At 39.2% G+C, this 19,234-nt stretch overlaps 1 protein-coding gene across 5 annotated transcripts in view; it reads right to left on the reverse strand.

The window, feature by feature from the left end:
• Window positions 1-19,234, reverse strand: part of LOC115759659 (dystrophin) — a 184,243-nt gene that overhangs the window by 85,313 nt on the left and 79,696 nt on the right. The window contains exon 1 of one of the 5 annotated variants that reach the window (XM_030700650.1): window positions 9,231-11,939. The exons of the other annotated variants lie outside the window; for them this stretch is intronic. Within the exon in view, the coding sequence (XP_030556510.1) occupies window positions 9,231-11,924 (2,694 nt within the window). The 5' untranslated portion in view covers window positions 11,925-11,939. Of the gene's footprint in view, window positions 1-9,230; window positions 11,940-19,234 lie in introns of those variants that run through there. 5 annotated transcript variants of the gene reach the window in all.

Consider the following 19,234-nt stretch of genomic DNA (forward strand, 5'->3'; position numbering starts at 1 on the left):
TAGTCAGTATATTTGAGGGTAGAATTTGTACATGAATTTTGACCAAAAATACTGTTGCCAGTTTTTGATGCCAAATTGATTAAGACGTCAAACCATGAACAAAAAGCCAAACCTTATGAAAATCGGATGAGATTTGACCGAGTTATAGGGTTGGGAAATTTTGACTTATGTCTATATAAGTAATTTGAGGGTACAATTTTTACATGAATTTTGACCATAAAATACTGTTGCCAGTTTTTGATGCCAAATTGATTTAGAGGTCAAACCATGAACAAAAAGCCAAACCTTATGAAAATCGGATGAGATTTGACCGAATTATGGGACTGGGAAATTTTGATTTATCTAGTCAGTATATTTGAGGGTAGAATTTGTACATGAATTTTGACCAAAAATACTGTTGCCAGATTTTGATGCCAAATTGATTAAGACGTCAAACCATGAACAAAAAGCCAAACTTTATGAAAATCGGATGAAATTTGACCCAGTTATGGGGCTGGGAAATTTTGACTTATGTCTATATAAGTATTTTGAGGGTACAATTTTACAAGAATTTTGACCAAAAAATTTATTGCCAAGTTTTTGATGCCAAATTGATTTAGAGGTCAAACCATGAACAAAAAGCGAAACCTTATTAAATTCGGATGAGATTTGACCGAGATATGGGGCTGGGAAATGTTGACTTATGTCTAGTTAGGATATTTGAGGGTATAATTTTTACATGAATTTTGACCAAAAATACTGTTGCCAGTTTTTGATGTCAAATTGATTTAGAGGTCAAACCATGAACAAAAAGCCAAACTTTATGAAAATCGGATGAGATTTGACCGAATTATGGGGTTGGGAAATTTTGACTTATGTCTCGTTAGGATATTTGAGGGTACAATTTGAACATGAATTTTGACCAAAAAAATTTGTTGCCAGTTTTTGATGCCAAATTGATTTAGAGGTCAAACCATGAACAAAAAGCCAAACCTTATGAAAATCGGATGAGATTTGACCGAATTATGGGACTGGGAAATTTTGATTTATCTAGTCACTATATTTGAGGGTAAAATTTGTACATGAATTTTGACCAAAAATACTGTTGCCAGTTTTTGATGCCAAATTGATTTAGAGGTCAAACCATGAACAAAAAGCGAAACCTTATTAAATTCGGATGAGATTTGACCGAGATATGGGGCTGGGAAATGTTGACTTATGTCTAGTTAGGATATTTGAGGGTATAATTTTTACATGAATTTTGACCAAAAATACTGTTGCCAGTTTTTGATGCCAAATTGATTTAGAGGTCAAATCATGAACAAAAAGCCAAACCTTATGAAAATCGGATGAGATTTGACCGAATTATGGGGTTGGGAAATTTTGACTTATGTCTCGTTAGGATATTTGAGGGTACAATTTGAACATGAATTTTGACCAAAAAAATTTGTTGCCAGTTTTTGATGCCAAATTGATTTAGAGGTCAAGTCATGAACAAAAAGCCAAACCTTATGAAAATCGGATGAGATTTGACCGAATTATGGGGTTGGGAAATTTTGACTTATGTCTCGTTAGGATATTTGAGGGTACATTTGTACATGAATTTTGACCAAAAATACTGTTGCCAGTTTTTGATGCCAAATTGATTTAGAGGTCAAACCATGAACAAAAAGCGAAACCTTATTAAATTCGGATGAGATTTGACCGAGATATAGGGCTGGGAAATGTTGACTTATGTCTAGTTAGGATATTTGAGGGTATAATTTTTACATGAATTTTGACCAAAAATACTGTTGCCAGTTTTTGATGCCAAATTGATTTAGAGGTCAAATCATGAACAAAAAGCCAAACCTTATGAAAATCGGATGAGATTTGACCGAATTATGGGGTTGGGAAATTTTGACTTATGTCTCGTTAGGATATTTGAGGGTACAATTTGAACATGAATTTTGACCAAAAAAATTTGTTGCCAGTTTTTGATGCCAAATTGATTTAGAGGTCAAACCATGAACAAAAAGCCAAACCTTATGAAAATCGGATGAGATTTGACCGAATTATGGGACTGGGAAATTTTGATTTATCTAGTCAGTATATTTGAGGGTAGAATTTGTACATGAATTTTGACCAAAAATACTGTTGCCAGTTTTTGATGCCAAATTGATTAAGACGTCAAACCATGAACAAAAAGCCAAACCTTATGAAAATCGGATGAGATTTGACCGAGTTATAGGGTTGGGAAATTTTGACTTATGTCTATATAAGTAATTTGAGGGTACAATTTTTACATGAATTTTGACCATAAAATACTGTTGCCAGTTTTTGATGCCAAATTGATTTAGAAGTCAAACCATGAACAATAAGCCAAACCTTATGAAAATCGGATGAGATTTGACCCAGTTATGGGATTGGGAAATTTTGACTTATGTCTATTTAAGATATTTGAGGGTACAATTTTTACATGAATTTTGACCAAAAATACTGTTGCCAAATTTTGATGCCAAATTGATTTAGAAGTCAAACCATGAACAAAAAGCCAAACTTTATGAAAATCGGATGAAATTTGACCCAGTTATGGGGCTGGGAAATTTTGACTTATGTATGTCTATATAAGATATTTGAGGGTACAATTTTTACATGAATTTTGACCAAAAATACTGTTGCCAGTTTTTGATGCCAAATTGATTTAGAGGTCAAACCATGAACAAAAAGCGAAACCTTATGAAAATCGGATGAGATTTGAACGAATTATGGGGTTGGGAAATTTTTACTTATGTCTAGTTAGGATATTTGAGGGTATAATTTTTACATGTATTTTGACCAAAAATACGGTTGCCATTTTTTGATGCCAAATTGATTTAGAGGTCAATCCATGAACAAAAAACCAAACCTTATGAAAATCGGATGAGATTTGACCCAGTTATGGGGCTGGGAAATTTTGACTTATGTCTATATAAGATATTTGAGGGTACAATTTTTACATGAATTTTGACCAAAAATACTGTTGCCAGTTTTTTGATTAAGAGGTCAAACCATGAACAAAAAGCGAAACCTTATTAAATTCGGATGAGATTTGACCGAGATATGGGGCTGGGAAATGTTGACTTATGTCTAGTTACGATATTTGAGGGTATAATTTTTACATGAATTTTGACCAAAAATACTGTTGCCAGTTTTTTATGTCAAATTGATTTAGAGGTCAAACCATGAACAAAAAGCCAAACTTTATGAAAATCGGATGAGATTTGACCGAATTATGGGGTTGGGAAATTTTGACTTATGTCTCGTTAGGATATTTGAGGGTACATTTGTACATGAATTTTGACCAAAAATACTGTTGCCAGTTTTTGATGCCAAATTGATTTAGAGGTCAAACCATGAACAAAAAGCGAAACCTTATTAAATTCGGATGAGATTTGACCGAGATATGGGGCTGGGAAATGTTGACTTATGTCTAGTTAGGATATTTGAGGGTATAATTTTTACATGAATTTTGACCAAAAATACTGTTGCCAGTTTTTGATGCCAAATTGATTTAGAGGTCAAATCATGAACAAAAAGCCAAACCTTATGAAAATCGGATGAGATTTGACCGAATTATGGGGTTGGGAAATTTTGATTTATCTAGTCAGTATATTTGAGGGTAGAATTTGTACATGAATTTTGACCAAAAATACTGTTGCCAGTTTTTGATGCCAAATTGATTAAGACGTCAAACCATGAACAAAAAGCCAAACCTTATGAAAATCGGATGAGATTTGACCGAGTTATAGGGTTGGGAAATTTTGACTTATGTCTATATAAGTAATTTGAGGGTACAATTTTTACATGAATTTTGACCATAAAATACTGTTGCCAGTTTTTGATGCCAAATTGATTTAGAAGTCAAACCATGAACAAAAAGCCAAACCTTATGAAAATCGGATGAGATTTGACCCAGTTATGGGATTGGGAAATTTTGACTTATGTCTAATTAAGATATTTGAGGGTACAATTTTTACATGAATTTTGACCAAAAATACTGTTGCCAAATTTTGATGCCAAATTGATTTAGAAGTCAAACCATGAACAAAAAGCCAAACTTTATGAAAATCGGATGAAATTTGACCCAGTTATGGGGCTGGGAAATTTTGACTTATGTATGTCTATATAAGATATTTGAGGGTACAATTTTTACATGAATTTTGACCAAAAATACTGTTGCCAGCTTTTGATGCCAAATTGATTTAGAAGTCAAACCATGAACAAAAAGCCAAACTTTATGAAAATCGGATGAAATTTGACCCAGTTATGGGGCTGGGAAATTTTGACTTATGTATGTCTATATAAGATATTTGAGGGTACAATTTTTACATGAATTTTGACCAAAAATACTGTTGCCAGCTTTTGATGCCAAATTGATTTAGAGGTCAAACCATGAACAAAAAGCGAAACCTTATGAAAATCGGATGAGATTTGAACGAATTATGGGGTTGGGAAATTTTTACTTATGTCTAGTTAGGATATTTGAGGGTATAATTTTTACATGTATTTTGACCAAAAATACGGTTGCCAGTTTTTGATGCCAAATTGATTTAGAGGTCAATCCATGAACAAAAAACCAAACCTTATGAAAATCGGATGAGATTTGACCGAATTATGGGGCTGGGAAATTTTGACTTATGTCTATATAAGATATTTGAGGGTATAATTTTTACATGAATTTTGACCAAAAATACTGTTGCCAGTTTTTGATGCCAAATTGATTAAGAGGTCAAACCATGAACATAAAGCGAAACCTTATTAAATTCGGATGAGATTTGACCGAGATATGGGGCTGGGAAATGTTGACTTATGTCTAGTTACGATATTTGAGGGTATAATTTTTACATGAATTTTGACCAAAAATACGGTTGCCATTTTTTGATGCCAAATTGATTTAGAGGTCAATCCATGAACAAAAAACCAAACCTTATGAAAATCGGATGAGATTTGACCCAGTTATGGGGCTGGGAAATTTTGACTTATGTCTATATAAGATATTTGAGGGTACAATTTTTACATGAATTTTGACCAAAAATACTGTTGCCAGTTTTTTGATTAAGAGGTCAAACCATGAACAAAAAGCGAAACCTTATTAAATTCGGATGAGATTTGACCGAGATATGGGGCTGGGAAATGTTGACTTATGTCTAGTTACGATATTTGAGGGTATAATTTTTACATGAATTTTGACCAAAAATACTGTTGCCAGTTTTTTATGTCAAATTGATTTAGAGGTCAAACCATGAACAAAAAGCCAAACTTTATGAAAATCGGATGAGATTTGACCGAATTATGGGGTTGGGAAATTTTGACTTATGTCTCGTTAGGATATTTGAGGGTACATTTGTACATGAATTTTGACCAAAAATACTGTTGCCAGTTTTTGATGCCAAATTGATTTAGAGGTCAAACCATGAACAAAAAGCGAAACCTTATTAAATTCGGATGAGATTTGACCGAGATATGGGGCTGGGAAATGTTGACTTATGTCTAGTTAGGATATTTGAGGGTATAATTTTTACATGAATTTTGACCAAAAATACTGTTGCCAGTTTTTGATGCCAAATTGATTTAGAGGTCAAATCATGAACAAAAAGCCAAACCTTATGAAAATCGGATGAGATTTGACCGAATTATGGGGTTGGGAAATTTTGATTTATCTAGTCAGTATATTTGAGGGTAGAATTTGTACATGAATTTTGACCAAAAATACTGTTGCCAGTTTTTGATGCCAAATTGATTAAGACGTCAAACCATGAACAAAAAGCCAAACCTTATGAAAATCGGATGAGATTTGACCGAGTTATAGGGTTGGGAAATTTTGACTTATGTCTATATAAGTAATTTGAGGGTACAATTTTTACATGAATTTTGACCATAAAATACTGTTGCCAGTTTTTGATGCCAAATTGATTTAGAAGTCAAACCATGAACAAAAAGCCAAACCTTATGAAAATCGGATGAGATTTGACCCAGTTATGGGATTGGGAAATTTTGACTTATGTCTAATTAAGATATTTGAGGGTACAATTTTTACATGAATTTTGACCAAAAATACTGTTGCCAAATTTTGATGCCAAATTGATTTAGAAGTCAAACCATGAACAAAAAGCCAAACTTTATGAAAATCGGATGAAATTTGACCCAGTTATGGGGCTGGGAAATTTTGACTTATGTATGTCTATATAAGATATTTGAGGGTACAATTTTTACATGAATTTTGACCAAAAATACTGTTGCCAGCTTTTGATGCCAAATTGATTTAGAAGTCAAACCATGAACAAAAAGCCAAACTTTATGAAAATCGGATGAAATTTGACCCAGTTATGGGGCTGGGAAATTTTGACTTATGTATGTCTATATAAGATATTTGAGGGTACAATTTTTACATGAATTTTGACCAAAAATACTGTTGCCAGCTTTTGATGCCAAATTGATTTAGAGGTCAAACCATGAACAAAAAGCGAAACCTTATGAAAATCGGATGAGATTTGAACGAATTATGGGGTTGGGAAATTTTTACTTATGTCTAGTTAGGATATTTGAGGGTATAATTTTTACATGTATTTTGACCAAAAATACGGTTGCCAGTTTTTGATGCCAAATTGATTTAGAGGTCAATCCATGAACAAAAAACCAAACCTTATGAAAATCGGATGAGATTTGACCGAATTATGGGGCTGGGAAATTTTGACTTATGTCTATATAAGATATTTGAGGGTATAATTTTTACATGAATTTTGACCAAAAATACTGTTGCCAGTTTTTGATGCCAAATTGATTAAGAGGTCAAACCATGAACATAAAGCGAAACCTTATTAAATTCGGATGAGATTTGACCGAGATATGGGGCTGGGAAATGTTGACTTATGTCTAGTTACGATATTTGAGGGTATAATTTTTACATGAATTTTGACCAAAAATACTGTTGCCAGTTTTTTATGTCAAATTGATTTAGAGGTCAAACCATGAACAAAAAGCCAAACTTTATGAAAATCGGATGAGATTTGACCGAATTATGGGGTTGGGAAATTTTGACTTATGTCTCGTTAGGATATTTGAGGGTACATTTGTACATGAATTCTGACCAAAAATACTGTTGCCAGTTTTTGATGCCAAATTGATTTAGAGGTCAAACCATGAACAAAAAGCGAAACCTTATTAAATTCGGATGAGATTTGACCGAGATATGGGGCTGGGAAATGTTGACTTATGTCTAGTTAGGATATTTGAGGGTATAATTTTTACATGAATTTTGACTAAAAATACTGTTGCCAGTTTTTGATGCCAAATTGATTTAGAGGTCAAATCATGAACAAAAAGCCAAACTTATGAAAATCGGATGAGATTTGACCGAATTATGGGGTTGGGAAATTTTGACTTATGTCTCGTTAGGATATTTGAGGGTACAATTTGAACATGAATTTTGACCAAAAAAATTTGTTGCCAGTTTTTGATGCCAAATTGATTAAGAGGTCAAACCATGAACATAAAGCGAAACCTTATTAAATTCGGATGAGATTTGACCGAGATATGGGGCTGGGAAATGTTGACTTATGTCTAGTTACGATATTTGAGGGTATAATTTTTACATGAATTTTGACCAAAAATACTGTTGCCAGTTTTTTATGTCAAATTGATTTAGAGGTCAAACCATGAACAAAAAGCCAAACTTTATGAAAATCGGATGAGATTTGACCGAATTATGGGGTTGGGAAATTTTGACTTATGTCTCGTTAGGATATTTGAGGGTACATTTGTACATGAATTTTGACCAAAAATACTGTTGCCAGTTTTTGATGCCAAATTGATTTAGAGGTCAAACCATGAACAAAAAGCGAAACCTTATTAAATTCGGATGAGATTTGACCGAGATATGGGGCTGGGAAATGTTGACTTATGTCTAGTTAGGATATTTGAGGGTATAATTTTTACATGAATTTTGACTAAAAATACTGTTGCCAGTTTTTGATGCCAAATTGATTTAGAGGTCAAATCATGAACAAAAAGCCAAACTTATGAAAATCGGATGAGATTTGACCGAATTATGGGGTTGGGAAATTTTGACTTATGTCTCGTTAGGATATTTGAGGGTACAATTTGAACATGAATTTTGACCAAAAGAATTTGTTGCCAGTTTTTGATGCCAAATTGATTTAGAGGTCAAACCATGAACAAAAAGCCAAACCTTATGAAAATCGGATGAGATTTGACCGAATTATGGGACTGGGAAATTTTGATTTATCTAGTCAGTATATTTGAGAGTAGAATTTGTACATGAATTTTGACCAAAAATACTGTTGCCAGTTTTTGATGCCAAATTGATTAAGACGTCAAACCATGAACAAAAAGCCAAACCTTATGAAAATCTGATGAGATTTGACCGAGTTATAGGGTTGGGAAATTTTGACTTATGTCTATATAAGTAATTTGAGGGTACAATTTTTACATGAATTTTGACCAAAAAATACTGTTGCCAGTTTTTGATGCCAAATTGATTTAGAAGTCAAACCATGAACAAAAAGCCAAACCTTATGAAAATCGGATGAAATTTGACCCAGTTATGGGGCTGGGAAATTTTGCCTTATGTCTAGTTAGGAGTTTTGAGGGTAGTCAAAATTTCCCAGCCCCATATCTCGGTCAAATCTCATCCGATTTTCAAAAGGTTTGGCTTTTTGTTCATGGTTTGACCTCTAAATCAATTTGGCATCAAAAACTGGCAGCAAAATTTTTTGGTCAAAATTCATGTAAAAATTGTACCCTCAAATATCTTAACTAGACATAAGTCAAAATTTCCCAGTCCCATAATTCGGTCAAATCTCATCCGATTTTCATAAGGTTTGGCTTTTTGTTCATAGTTTGACCTCAAGATCAATTTGGCATCAAAAACTGGCAACAGTATTTTTGGTCAAAATTCATGTAGAAATTGTACCCTCAAATTACTTACATAAGTCAAAAATTACATAAGTCAAAATTTCCCAGCCCCATATCTCGGTCAAATCTATTTAAAATGTAGACAGACGGGCGGACAGACAGACTGACAGACGGACATGGCTAGATCGAATCGGCTATTGGTGCTGATTAAGAATATATATACTTTATGGGGTCGCAGATGCTTCCTTCTCCTGTTACATACATTTGGATTTTGCACAAATACAGTATACCCTTATACCCGTTTTGAATGGGTTCAGGGTATAAAAATGATATCCATGTCGCGGCTTCTCACTCACCTGACTCAAACGATCCTGACTATCGATGATATCGATAAACAACCGCATGCGATCGTCGAGTATCTGAAAGCCGTTACGTGGCAGCAGCAGCAGATTCTGCACCGCATCCCGAATGCTGCCCGGGGTGGTGCTGCAAGAGCTGCTGTCGTCGCTATGGAAGCCATTTTGCAATTGCTGCTGCTGCGCTTGATGCTGCTGGAATTGTGAATGATGTTGCTGATGCTGCTGCTGGTGTTGTTGCTGCTGTTGCTGTAGCTTAAGCTGCATCGAGTGCTGACGCAGAGCCTCTGAGCATTTGCGCAAATAATCATAGGAACCTTTCGATTTGTACTTATCGGCCATGGCGTGAAAGCTGTCCAATATTTCATTAAAGTCCGTCATCAGCGGCGCCGTTGAGGGCGTGGTCGTGGCACTCGAGGGCGTCGTCACCGTCAGCGCCAGCGATCCCAGCGAGCTATTCGATTTGCTCATCACCATTTGCTGTGGCGAGCTGGTAATCACCCGGAGCTCAGTTGTCAGGGAGCTGCTGCCGCAGGCTGCCAGAGTTTTGAGGCTGCCGCTGCTGGCAGAGCTGCTGACTACCTTGCTGGGACTGAGCGCCTGCAAATCCTCGCTCATCAGCCGCAAATTATCGGAGATTTGATGAAAGCTCTCAGAGGTCACCAGCGAATGTTCGCGCTGCTCCAGTTTGGCGCTGTTGCTGCCAGGCAGCACGCTGCTCTTGGGTCGTCTGCGTGTGGGCAAGCCACACGCGCTGACCCCGCCTGCAGAGGTACCAACTGCAGCAGCAGCTGCAGCTGTGGAAGCATTCGCTGCTGCTCCCGGTGTGCCGACTCCTGGCGTGCCGGAGGTCACGTCGGGCATTTGTAGCGGCTTCGAAATGAACGAGTCTAGCGTTTGGGAGCTACTCAACTTGGGCTTATCTGAGCTTTCAGGTATTTTATTGGCGCGTATTGCGTCCAGAAACTGACGCAGCTGATCCGAGGGCGTGGGCGGCGGCGGTTCCTCTGCGACAACCTTAGCAGCAACTGGATCGCCATTACGCTTCAGCGTCGATGTCGGCTTGAGCACATCCTCTGGCATGTGCTGCTGATACTCCTGCCGCATGCTGCTACGAATGTTGTCGAGGAACAGGCGCAGCTGGTTGGACGGTGTCTGAACCTCGCCGGCGTTTGACAATGAAGCCAGCGACTTGCTAACAATTTCCGGCGAGATCATATTCGGCTGAAAGTTGTTGTTGTTATTGTTGCTGCTGCCGCTGTTGCTGTTGCAGCCGCTATTGCTGTTGGGCGCAAGCAAATTGAGATTCGTTTGGCTTTGCTTTGTCAGCTGTTGCTGGCGCTTCAGCTCGGACAAGAGCTTCGCCTGCTCGGAGTACTTGCGCACGCTTTCCGTAATGGTGCGCAGCTGCTCGGAATAGGCGCGCAGCTGATGCTCTAAGTAGGCCTGATCTGGTCCTGGTGCCGCATAACTGGAGGGTCTAGTATCAGGCTTGTCAGTCTCCGCCGGCTCCTGGCTGCCGTGAAAGCTCAGCGAGTGGCGCATGGTGCCCGTCTGCACTGTGGTCGCTGCCTGCAACATGCTCTCCGTGCTGCAGCTCTTCTTGGGGCTGCGCTGCCGTCCGAGCGTGCCATTGTTGTTGCCATTGCTGCCATTGGCAAAGCGTCTCAGCGGAATGGGCGGTGCCTCCGCTTGCTGGCCGCCATTGTAGCGATCCAGACTGCGTGGACGCTGCACCCCATTGCCATTAAGATGTCCATTGATTGGTGAAGCCATCGCCATTCCCTGTGCATGCTGCTGTTGCTGCTGCAGTGCTGGTCCATTAGGCCGAGGCGTGCTTTGTGAACGTCGCGGTACGACTGGAACGCCGGCAACTGATCCTGGCCCTGCTGCTGTCGCCGTTGCCGTCTGGCGGTGCAGCGGCACCGGTGGTGCTGGCTGGCCATTGGTGGGACTTTGTCTGTACTGCTGGAAAATTGCCGCATATAGCGATTCCTTGTCCGCGGCAGTGGCTGTGGATGTTGTCGTCGTGTTGCTGGCGCTGCTCACGAGACTGACTGCGTTGCGCAGCTGTTGCTGCTGAAGTGAAAGCTGCAGCAGACGCTGCTGCTGCTGAGCATTGTAGTCAACAAAGCTGGACCGACCCCCACTAGTTGGCGAAGCTGTGGAAGCAACAGCAATGCTATGGGGTCGCTGCTTCAAGCCGCGCAGCCGAGAAGGCTCTGCGTATTCGGGCATCTCGTAGCCTTTGGATGTTGTCGTTGTGGTCTTGACAATTGTCGGTGTCGCTTCCGTGGGCGAGGGGCTATTTAAGAATGGATTGTTGCCTTTCAAGGCTATGGGCGTGGCAGCACCAGGTATGCCCGCTGTGGGCAACATGTTCGTCAACTGCGGCGGCGGTCCTGGTGAATTTTGCAGCAACTGTTGCTGTTGCTGGCTCGGCAGGGGCTGGGTGCTGCCCGGGTACTGAAGCGACTCGCTTATGTGTAAATCTAGCTCATGGGCGTTGGGCTTGGCGTAAATGCTGTTCGCTGTGCTTGTGCGTGTAGGAGGTGTGGCTGCAGCCGGGTAACCTGTTATGCGAAAGCCATTCATATTGGCAGTCTGTAGCGGTTGTGGTTGATGCTGCTGCTGCTCCTGCTGCTGCCGCCTCTGCTCTTGTGCGCTCTTGGCCTTTATTGCCGGCGTTATCATGTCCTTCCTAGAGTAGCTCAACTACGTGCTCATTGCGATTCCTTGATGCCTTTTGCTGCTTCTGCTGTATGCGTATGATTTTCAGTTGTTTTGCGTATAGCATGGGAATTGTTCAATTTTGATTGTAACCGAGTCAAGTGGGCAATCAGTCAATCAATCACTCAATCTTTCAGCTCAGCGCCTTCGCTTTGGTCATCGTCTTTAGCTTGTCAAATTAATTGCACTTCGCGGTGCAATTAATGAAATTTGTATTCGACGCTGGTTAAATGAATGTAAGTGGCATTTAAATTTATGGCGCACCACAGGACGTATACGCATTGCTTACAATTGTTAATGGCAATTGATAAAAGTTGTACGACTCTTGAGCAGTCGACTTAACGAATTAACTACCTGACGATCGATAAGTTTTTTATACGTAAAGGACTAAGATAGCATAGCATCGTTAAACTGAACTGGATTCTGAACTTTTGGGTTCAATATACAATTATATCTATCCTCTCAAATGTTACAGCAAGCAGATATCAATATATTAATTTAGTTGACACAGGTATATGTATTGTGATAAGTTAAAACAAACAACTAAAATCTCGTTAGGCTAGTAAAATATAAATACATGCGATCTAACGATGTCATTTCCAATCAATTTGAATTCAACATAAATATATTAATATCAACATGCTAGAAATGCAGCCAATCACTGAGTTTGACAAGATGCATAATAGACATTGTGTTTACATGAAAACAATCAGTAAGCAATTTGAGTAAAACAAAATCACTAGAAAAGCCAAATTCCATACAAATACGCCGAAAGGAATCCACCCAAGCCGGACCGAGGAATGCAAATTACCATTTTGCATTAGATGCAAATAACGAATTGTCCAAACACTCATTCCGCAGGGCAATACCTGTCCAAATATTTCGACATACTTCGCAAGGCTTGGCTTATATGTTATATACTATGTATGTGTGTAGCATGCAATAATATATTGAGGCCAAGGAATTTGTTGCACAAAATTCAAAATTGAAATGCCAACGGTTGCAGCACACAGAAAGCCCGTGTTATGTGCCAGCATTGACAGTACTATTTATGGCTATCCATGTGGGCCACTACCTGAGACCGTCATCATTGTCTTCTGGTCGTGCTGGCTACGTGGCAGCTACGTGTCAACAGCATTACAAATATGTGTGACACACGCAGACACACACACATACTGTAAGGACAACAAACAGAGAACTGAAACAAAAAAAAGGAACTGAAGCATTTGCACGCTTTATGGCATAAATATGCAGTAAGGGAAAAGGGGCGATGGCGCGTCAAGCGAAAGGGTGAGACGGCGAGAAAGTTGCTTGCGGTCGGGCTAAATTTCAGCATAAACATAAAAATTTAATAAAAAATGCGCATAAATTATAAATTACAAACTCAGTTGATATATGAAAATAAACAACTGAGCCAGCGCAACGGTTTACGGGGTAAATGAGAAAATGAAACATGCCATGAGGGAAATGCGCGCAAACATGTTACAGATACTCTCTCACCCTCACACACACAAACACACACAGACACACAGAGAGACAAGCGCGCGGAATATGTGACAAACATGTGCCGAGTGGGTAGCATCATTTGCATTTAATTCTAGACTGATAAATTCAACTTAATTGCACCGTAAGAAATCTTGTGGGCAAAATATTTGTCAAAATAATTATATTTAAAAAAATATAACATATTACAAATGCCTCTCACATAATAAGATTTCATTAGTTTGGCATATTCGTGAAATGCTTTTATTTGCAAGCCTTAAGTGTTTGTAAATTTATTCCTAATTGGGCATAATATTAATAATTGGCTCGCAGCAATTGGAGCGGTGTAAGCCAAGTAACAATGCCCTACAAAGCAGAACGGGCGGGCGGGCAGTAGGGGCTGGAGCATGATTGGAGGGCAGGGCATTTTGTCAGCTCGTCCTGCTCAGCTGTCTGCAACATGCTCAGCTGTCTGGCGTTGTTGTCGTGTGCTTTATGACTAGGCATTCACACACATGCATACTATATGCACACAGCTCCTGTCGCTGCTCTGCCAACAGTATTTTGCAGCGTACGGTGAGTGTGTGTTACTGTGCTACAGCTGGGGACAGTAATAGCAGCAAAAGTAGCTTGTATCAACACTTTAGCACATGCACTGAACTGAAGAGTGCCACTTAGCACACGAATACACAGGTGCACACACTGAGAGATACCTGCTGACCCAAAGAGCGTTGCCCCCAAAAGCAGACTACAAAATGCCGAGCTTAAGCTACAACTTGGCATATTTGGGTTAGCTCAGACACGCTCTTCCTAGTCTTCTCTTGGCTCATTCGAAATTTCAGCTAAATGTTATTCTGACGGTTGTATCTACGTGGTTATGTGTGTGTGTGTGTGTGTGTGTGTGTGTGTAGCAAGATTTCGAAATGCTTTTGAATTTGCTAATGAACATAACTCAGAGACCAGGCGCAACTGCCGTAACTGGCTGACAGACAAACCAAAAGATGGAGAGCTGGAACTCAAGTTTTGGTATTGTTTGTTTAAGTTTTAAATTAATGACGGCATATTTACTTGAGGTTGCTCAACTGAGGCAGCAGCTGCTCGTTCGTAGAGCTTGCTCATTCCCCGGTTTACCCACTGACCAACTCTTCAAAATAGATTAACAAAAATTAATGTTATGCTCGGCTTGTGCCTGGCAGTGTGCTCTAGTGCAAACTCGTTCTTCTTCTATTCTCGTTCTGGGTTATCTGCAGCAGAGCGAGTTGAAATTAAATAAGATATGCTGTCACTGTCACGGCCTGTCTTTGTGTGTGTCTGCCTGTATATATATATGTGTGTTTGTGTTAGCGTATTCAAGTTTGTGTTTGTGTGGTTGATGAATCTCGGCAGCTCGGAATTTGATTCAATTTGTGGGCAGCAGATACAAGAGAAGCGACCATAGAAAACACAGACCGCATCTTGGGTTTGTCTACAATTGCGGAGGACTGTCACTTGTCCTAGGGGCTGTCATCGTTTGTTTGGCTTGTGTGTGCCACACTATGCTGCAAGTGGAAAGTGCGAAACGTTTGGCAAACAGAAATTAAATGGTTTGCCTAATGCAAAATGCGAAAGACATTCAGATTGAGTTTAGATATCAACATAAAGAAACTTGCTTCAAAAGCGTAACTATATATATATATATATCACACTACCAAACCTATCTTTGCCAATCTGTACGATTTGTGTCTAAGTCAAACTTTGTAATTTTTTATTTTTCCAAATTTCAAAAATCAAACTCACTTTCGCAGATGGGATGATCATTAAAATCCTCATCTTCATCTTCCGTCTTTCAATTAGAAAATTTAAAATAACAAATTATATTCAATCTTTGAGATTTTAATATTAATCAATCTCTTTTACTTAACTACAAAAATTACATTAGATCTAAAGCTGCGCCTGTAACTCTTTGAATATCAATAGCAGATTATGCGAAGAAACTCCCAGAACAGCTGCCCGAGCGCATGTTAAAAATCACTAAGAGTACATTTATAATTTATATTAGCTACTCTCTGCAGATGTAAGAACGCCTAGCGGCATCATCTCTCCACAAATTAAAGGAAGAAAAGGGCCCGTTTCCTTAAGGGTAATAATCGTATTGCATATAGCCGCAGACTGAAAACTGATTTTTTAATTAATGTTAAAACACAATCCACAACAATAAAAACAGTAGCCACAAGAACCGGAAGAGGAACTCAAAGGGCACCTCAGCTACCTGGCCACAGACCCAGCCACTCGAAAGGAACGCTGCAAAAAAAGAAAATCCCCAAGCTTAAAGCAATCTTTTAAAACAAACTATCGACTATGGCGCGCACACACACACACACACAAATACACCCACACACACACTGAAAATCATGTTCAGATATAAAAGCAAACAAGGATAACAAATGAATGGGATGAAAAGGAGCAGGGATCTGGTGGCGAGAAGGACGCATCGTTCGTGTAGTACAACATGCAACGGCAAAGAAAGACAAAACAAATAGACATGATAAATTAAAAAGCAAAAGGAATGTAAAGCAAACAACGCGGCTGCCGCACGCAAAGCTCAGTCTAAATTACAGCCTGCCCCACAGTCTGGGCGTGGTCGAGCATCTCGTCTCGCGTTGTAGGCGTCGTTCAAGTCCATGCTCAAAGTGTGCTAAGTGGCATGCCCCACAGGCATCACGACGGGTTGAGGACGCCAAAGCACGCAGGATAACTAACAAACCGACACTGATAGAAATTGGAATGGAAAAAAAAGAAAGGGAAAAACAACGCAGAACTCCAGCTATGGCTCACCGACTTAACTGGCAGCTAAAGTTGCCCAGGCTTATGTGTGTGGCACGGACTGTTTGGTTAGGTCTTGTCGCAGGTGTTGAGAGCTTTGAAATGCGAGCGATTTGCAAATTTACATAGTCTCAATAACTAGTCACGAGCAGTGAACAGGTTGGAAAGTGAGTAAGCAGATTGTATGAAAGATGATTTTAGTAAACCAATCGGGATAATTAAAAATTATTTCTTCTTTATAAAATAACATCTTGATTTTGTAATTTTTACCAAAGAATTTATATTGCTTACTAAATAAATAGTCTGGAATTGAAAGTATTTAGAAACGATCTTTCCCCAAGTTTATAGTTAAAAATATCTTCGCTTTACAGTTGAGCAACTTTCTAGCCCAGCCATACATCAACATTGCACCTGACGGCACGCGCTGTACGTTTAGCCAATAGACATTGGCAACATGGCCAGTGGGGTACCTGGGCCGAGAGAGTGCAAATACGCAGCCAAGTGAGAAATGAAGACGAGTTAGTTAAGGCGGCGTCAGAGATAGCCAAAGATTGGCACACCTCGTTGCCAGTGGCCACCCGCTAACCCCAAGCCCAACATTGGCATGTGCTAAGCCTCAATACAGAGCAATGTTCTGGAGTCCGTGCGGGTCGACGACATAAATCAGCTTACGCGTGGGGTTTAACTAAAGTTGTGCAGGACACCGAACCAAGAACGAACGAAGGCGTTGAGCAAACGGACACCAACACCGAAACTGACACCAACGCCATTCGCTGCGCTAATTGAAAAAGCAAGATAACCTGAATGGATAGGGAAATGTAGGTGGCTAGAAAGACGCTAGAAAGCAGTTGCGCAAAAATTTGAAAAAGTTTAACTGAAACGTAACGGTACTTAAGTTGGCCAATTAAAGGCAACGCCAGGACACGCGAGAGCGTACGCAAAGCAAATTGGCCGCACGACCAGACAGCCAAGGGCCAACAATCGACAGCCAGTCGGCCAGCCAGCCAGTCGGCCAGACAGACGGTGGATAACTTTTGCCCATCTATGTCAATTACCGAGCATCCTGTCTGCGCGAGTAAACACAAAACTTAGTTTTTTTTTTCGGTTTGCTTAGACAATTTTATTAGGGTCTAATTGAAATAACCAACGGCCGGCAAATGAGCTGCCACAATCAGCTGGGCGTGTGTGTGTGTGTGTGTATATATAAAATAATTAAGACCACAATTCCCACTAATTATAATATATTTAAGTGTTAATGGAGTTCGGCGGCCAGTATGTGTAGCGGAGGCCTTTGCGTGTTTGACAGCCTGGTGAACTTTGATTTTTGGCTGAGTCGACAAAGTTTCTACGCCCCCGTTAAGTGCCAGTCTGAATGGGGATCCTCAATTTTAGATATGCTCGAGCTAATACCTTGGGGCAGGCAAAACCCCAAGACAAACCTTGGCCATGTTTTGGTCGACAGCGGTTCTGGCTATATGTTAGCTTACAATTTGCGGCTGTGCTGGATCAAAGTTTTAATCTACTAAAAGCCGACACAAATGTGCTTATATGATTTTAACATGTCATTGAAATGTTAAGGGCAACGCATTTTATTGGCATGAGTGCGTGCGTGTGTGTGTGTGTGTTTGAGTGGGCTTGTCTGTGCTTTGTTTTATGACGTGTTCGGCTTAGTGTTTTGTACAGGTGTGAATATATTTGCAATGTGCTATAAATTTGCCACACATAAATTGCTTTTAAGGCGAAGGCAGCAAAAACGTTAAAGAACATCAACTTCAATTTGGGTATTTATCTAAAACATTATGCAATGTTGTCTAGAATGTGTAACAAGAGTTTATCATATCTTTCTTCCATCTATATAAATATCAAATCTGTAATTGGGTTTAATTTTCCCCAATAAAAACAAGAATATTTTCAGTCTTGTTCCTAATTGAATTATCAGAAAACATATTTCAGAACAGCTAACCTTTCAATATGTTAACCAAAATTAATTTACGCGTCGTTAGAGCTGGAGACTAAAAATTTTCTATAATTTATTAGAATCTATATCCAAAACGTTTTTTTCGAGCATATCTCAAGCTTCAAGAGAGCTTAAACCATATTTAGCGTATAATATACACAAAAACCAGAATATATTAAAGTAACCTCCGGCGATTTCGATAAAGAACGAAATCAGTTTCAACGAAAAGCGGGAAGCTAGAATTTTTCTACCAACAGCTCAGGGCTGGGTTAAGGGTATCTTCTAGTCGGACACCTTTACTTGTTTAAGATCATTACTTTAACAGTTCCTTATTAAATGTTAACTATATTTTTACTCAAGTTAACATTTTGAGCCCAAGCCTTGGCCAATAAATATAATATGGGCCGTAGGGCTCCACAAACGCATTACATTAGACATTGCGTATACGCCGCGTCGCAGCGCAAAGTTATGGCAATCAAATTTAAATTACGCACAGCGCAGAAAATAATAATCATCTTAATAATAGCAAAAGTTAAAAGAAGCGCCAGCAATTTTAATGCCATTTGAACCCTTTTTATATGCAAGTAATTTATTTATGACTTTACTTATCAACTGCTTGGGGCTCCATTGGCTGTGGACATTAAAACTGGACTGCATAATAAAAGTTTAGGCTGAACGTGCGCCGCAAGCAAATAGCAGAGTCTCAGCATTGAAAACTTGGATGGGACAACTTTTTATACTATAAAAATGTAATTTTATTGAACCTTAACCATTTATGAAAACCCGAAGTGGGCTTTAATCCAATTGAAACTAGAGAATGAAAAAAGAATTGCTGGCTCTTGTGATTGAATAAACGTTACAAACACTTCGTGCGTCATTTTACCATTTTCACGCTATTCACAGGCACAAACGAATCTTTACACATACAAACAGACAAGGTATTAAACAAACGCACACAATAAAATCACAATAAAGTAATTGAATTTAACAAATCGTCTACAAAACTGCCAACGAACTTAACGAACTCTGCGCG

Source organism: Drosophila novamexicana, unplaced genomic scaffold (genome assembly GCF_003285875.2).
Source record: "Drosophila novamexicana strain 15010-1031.04,08,12 unplaced genomic scaffold, DnovRS2.1 tig00000308-arrow-arrow-pilon, whole genome shotgun sequence".
In the NCBI taxonomy this organism is placed as follows: domain Eukaryota; kingdom Metazoa; phylum Arthropoda; class Insecta; order Diptera; family Drosophilidae; genus Drosophila; species Drosophila novamexicana.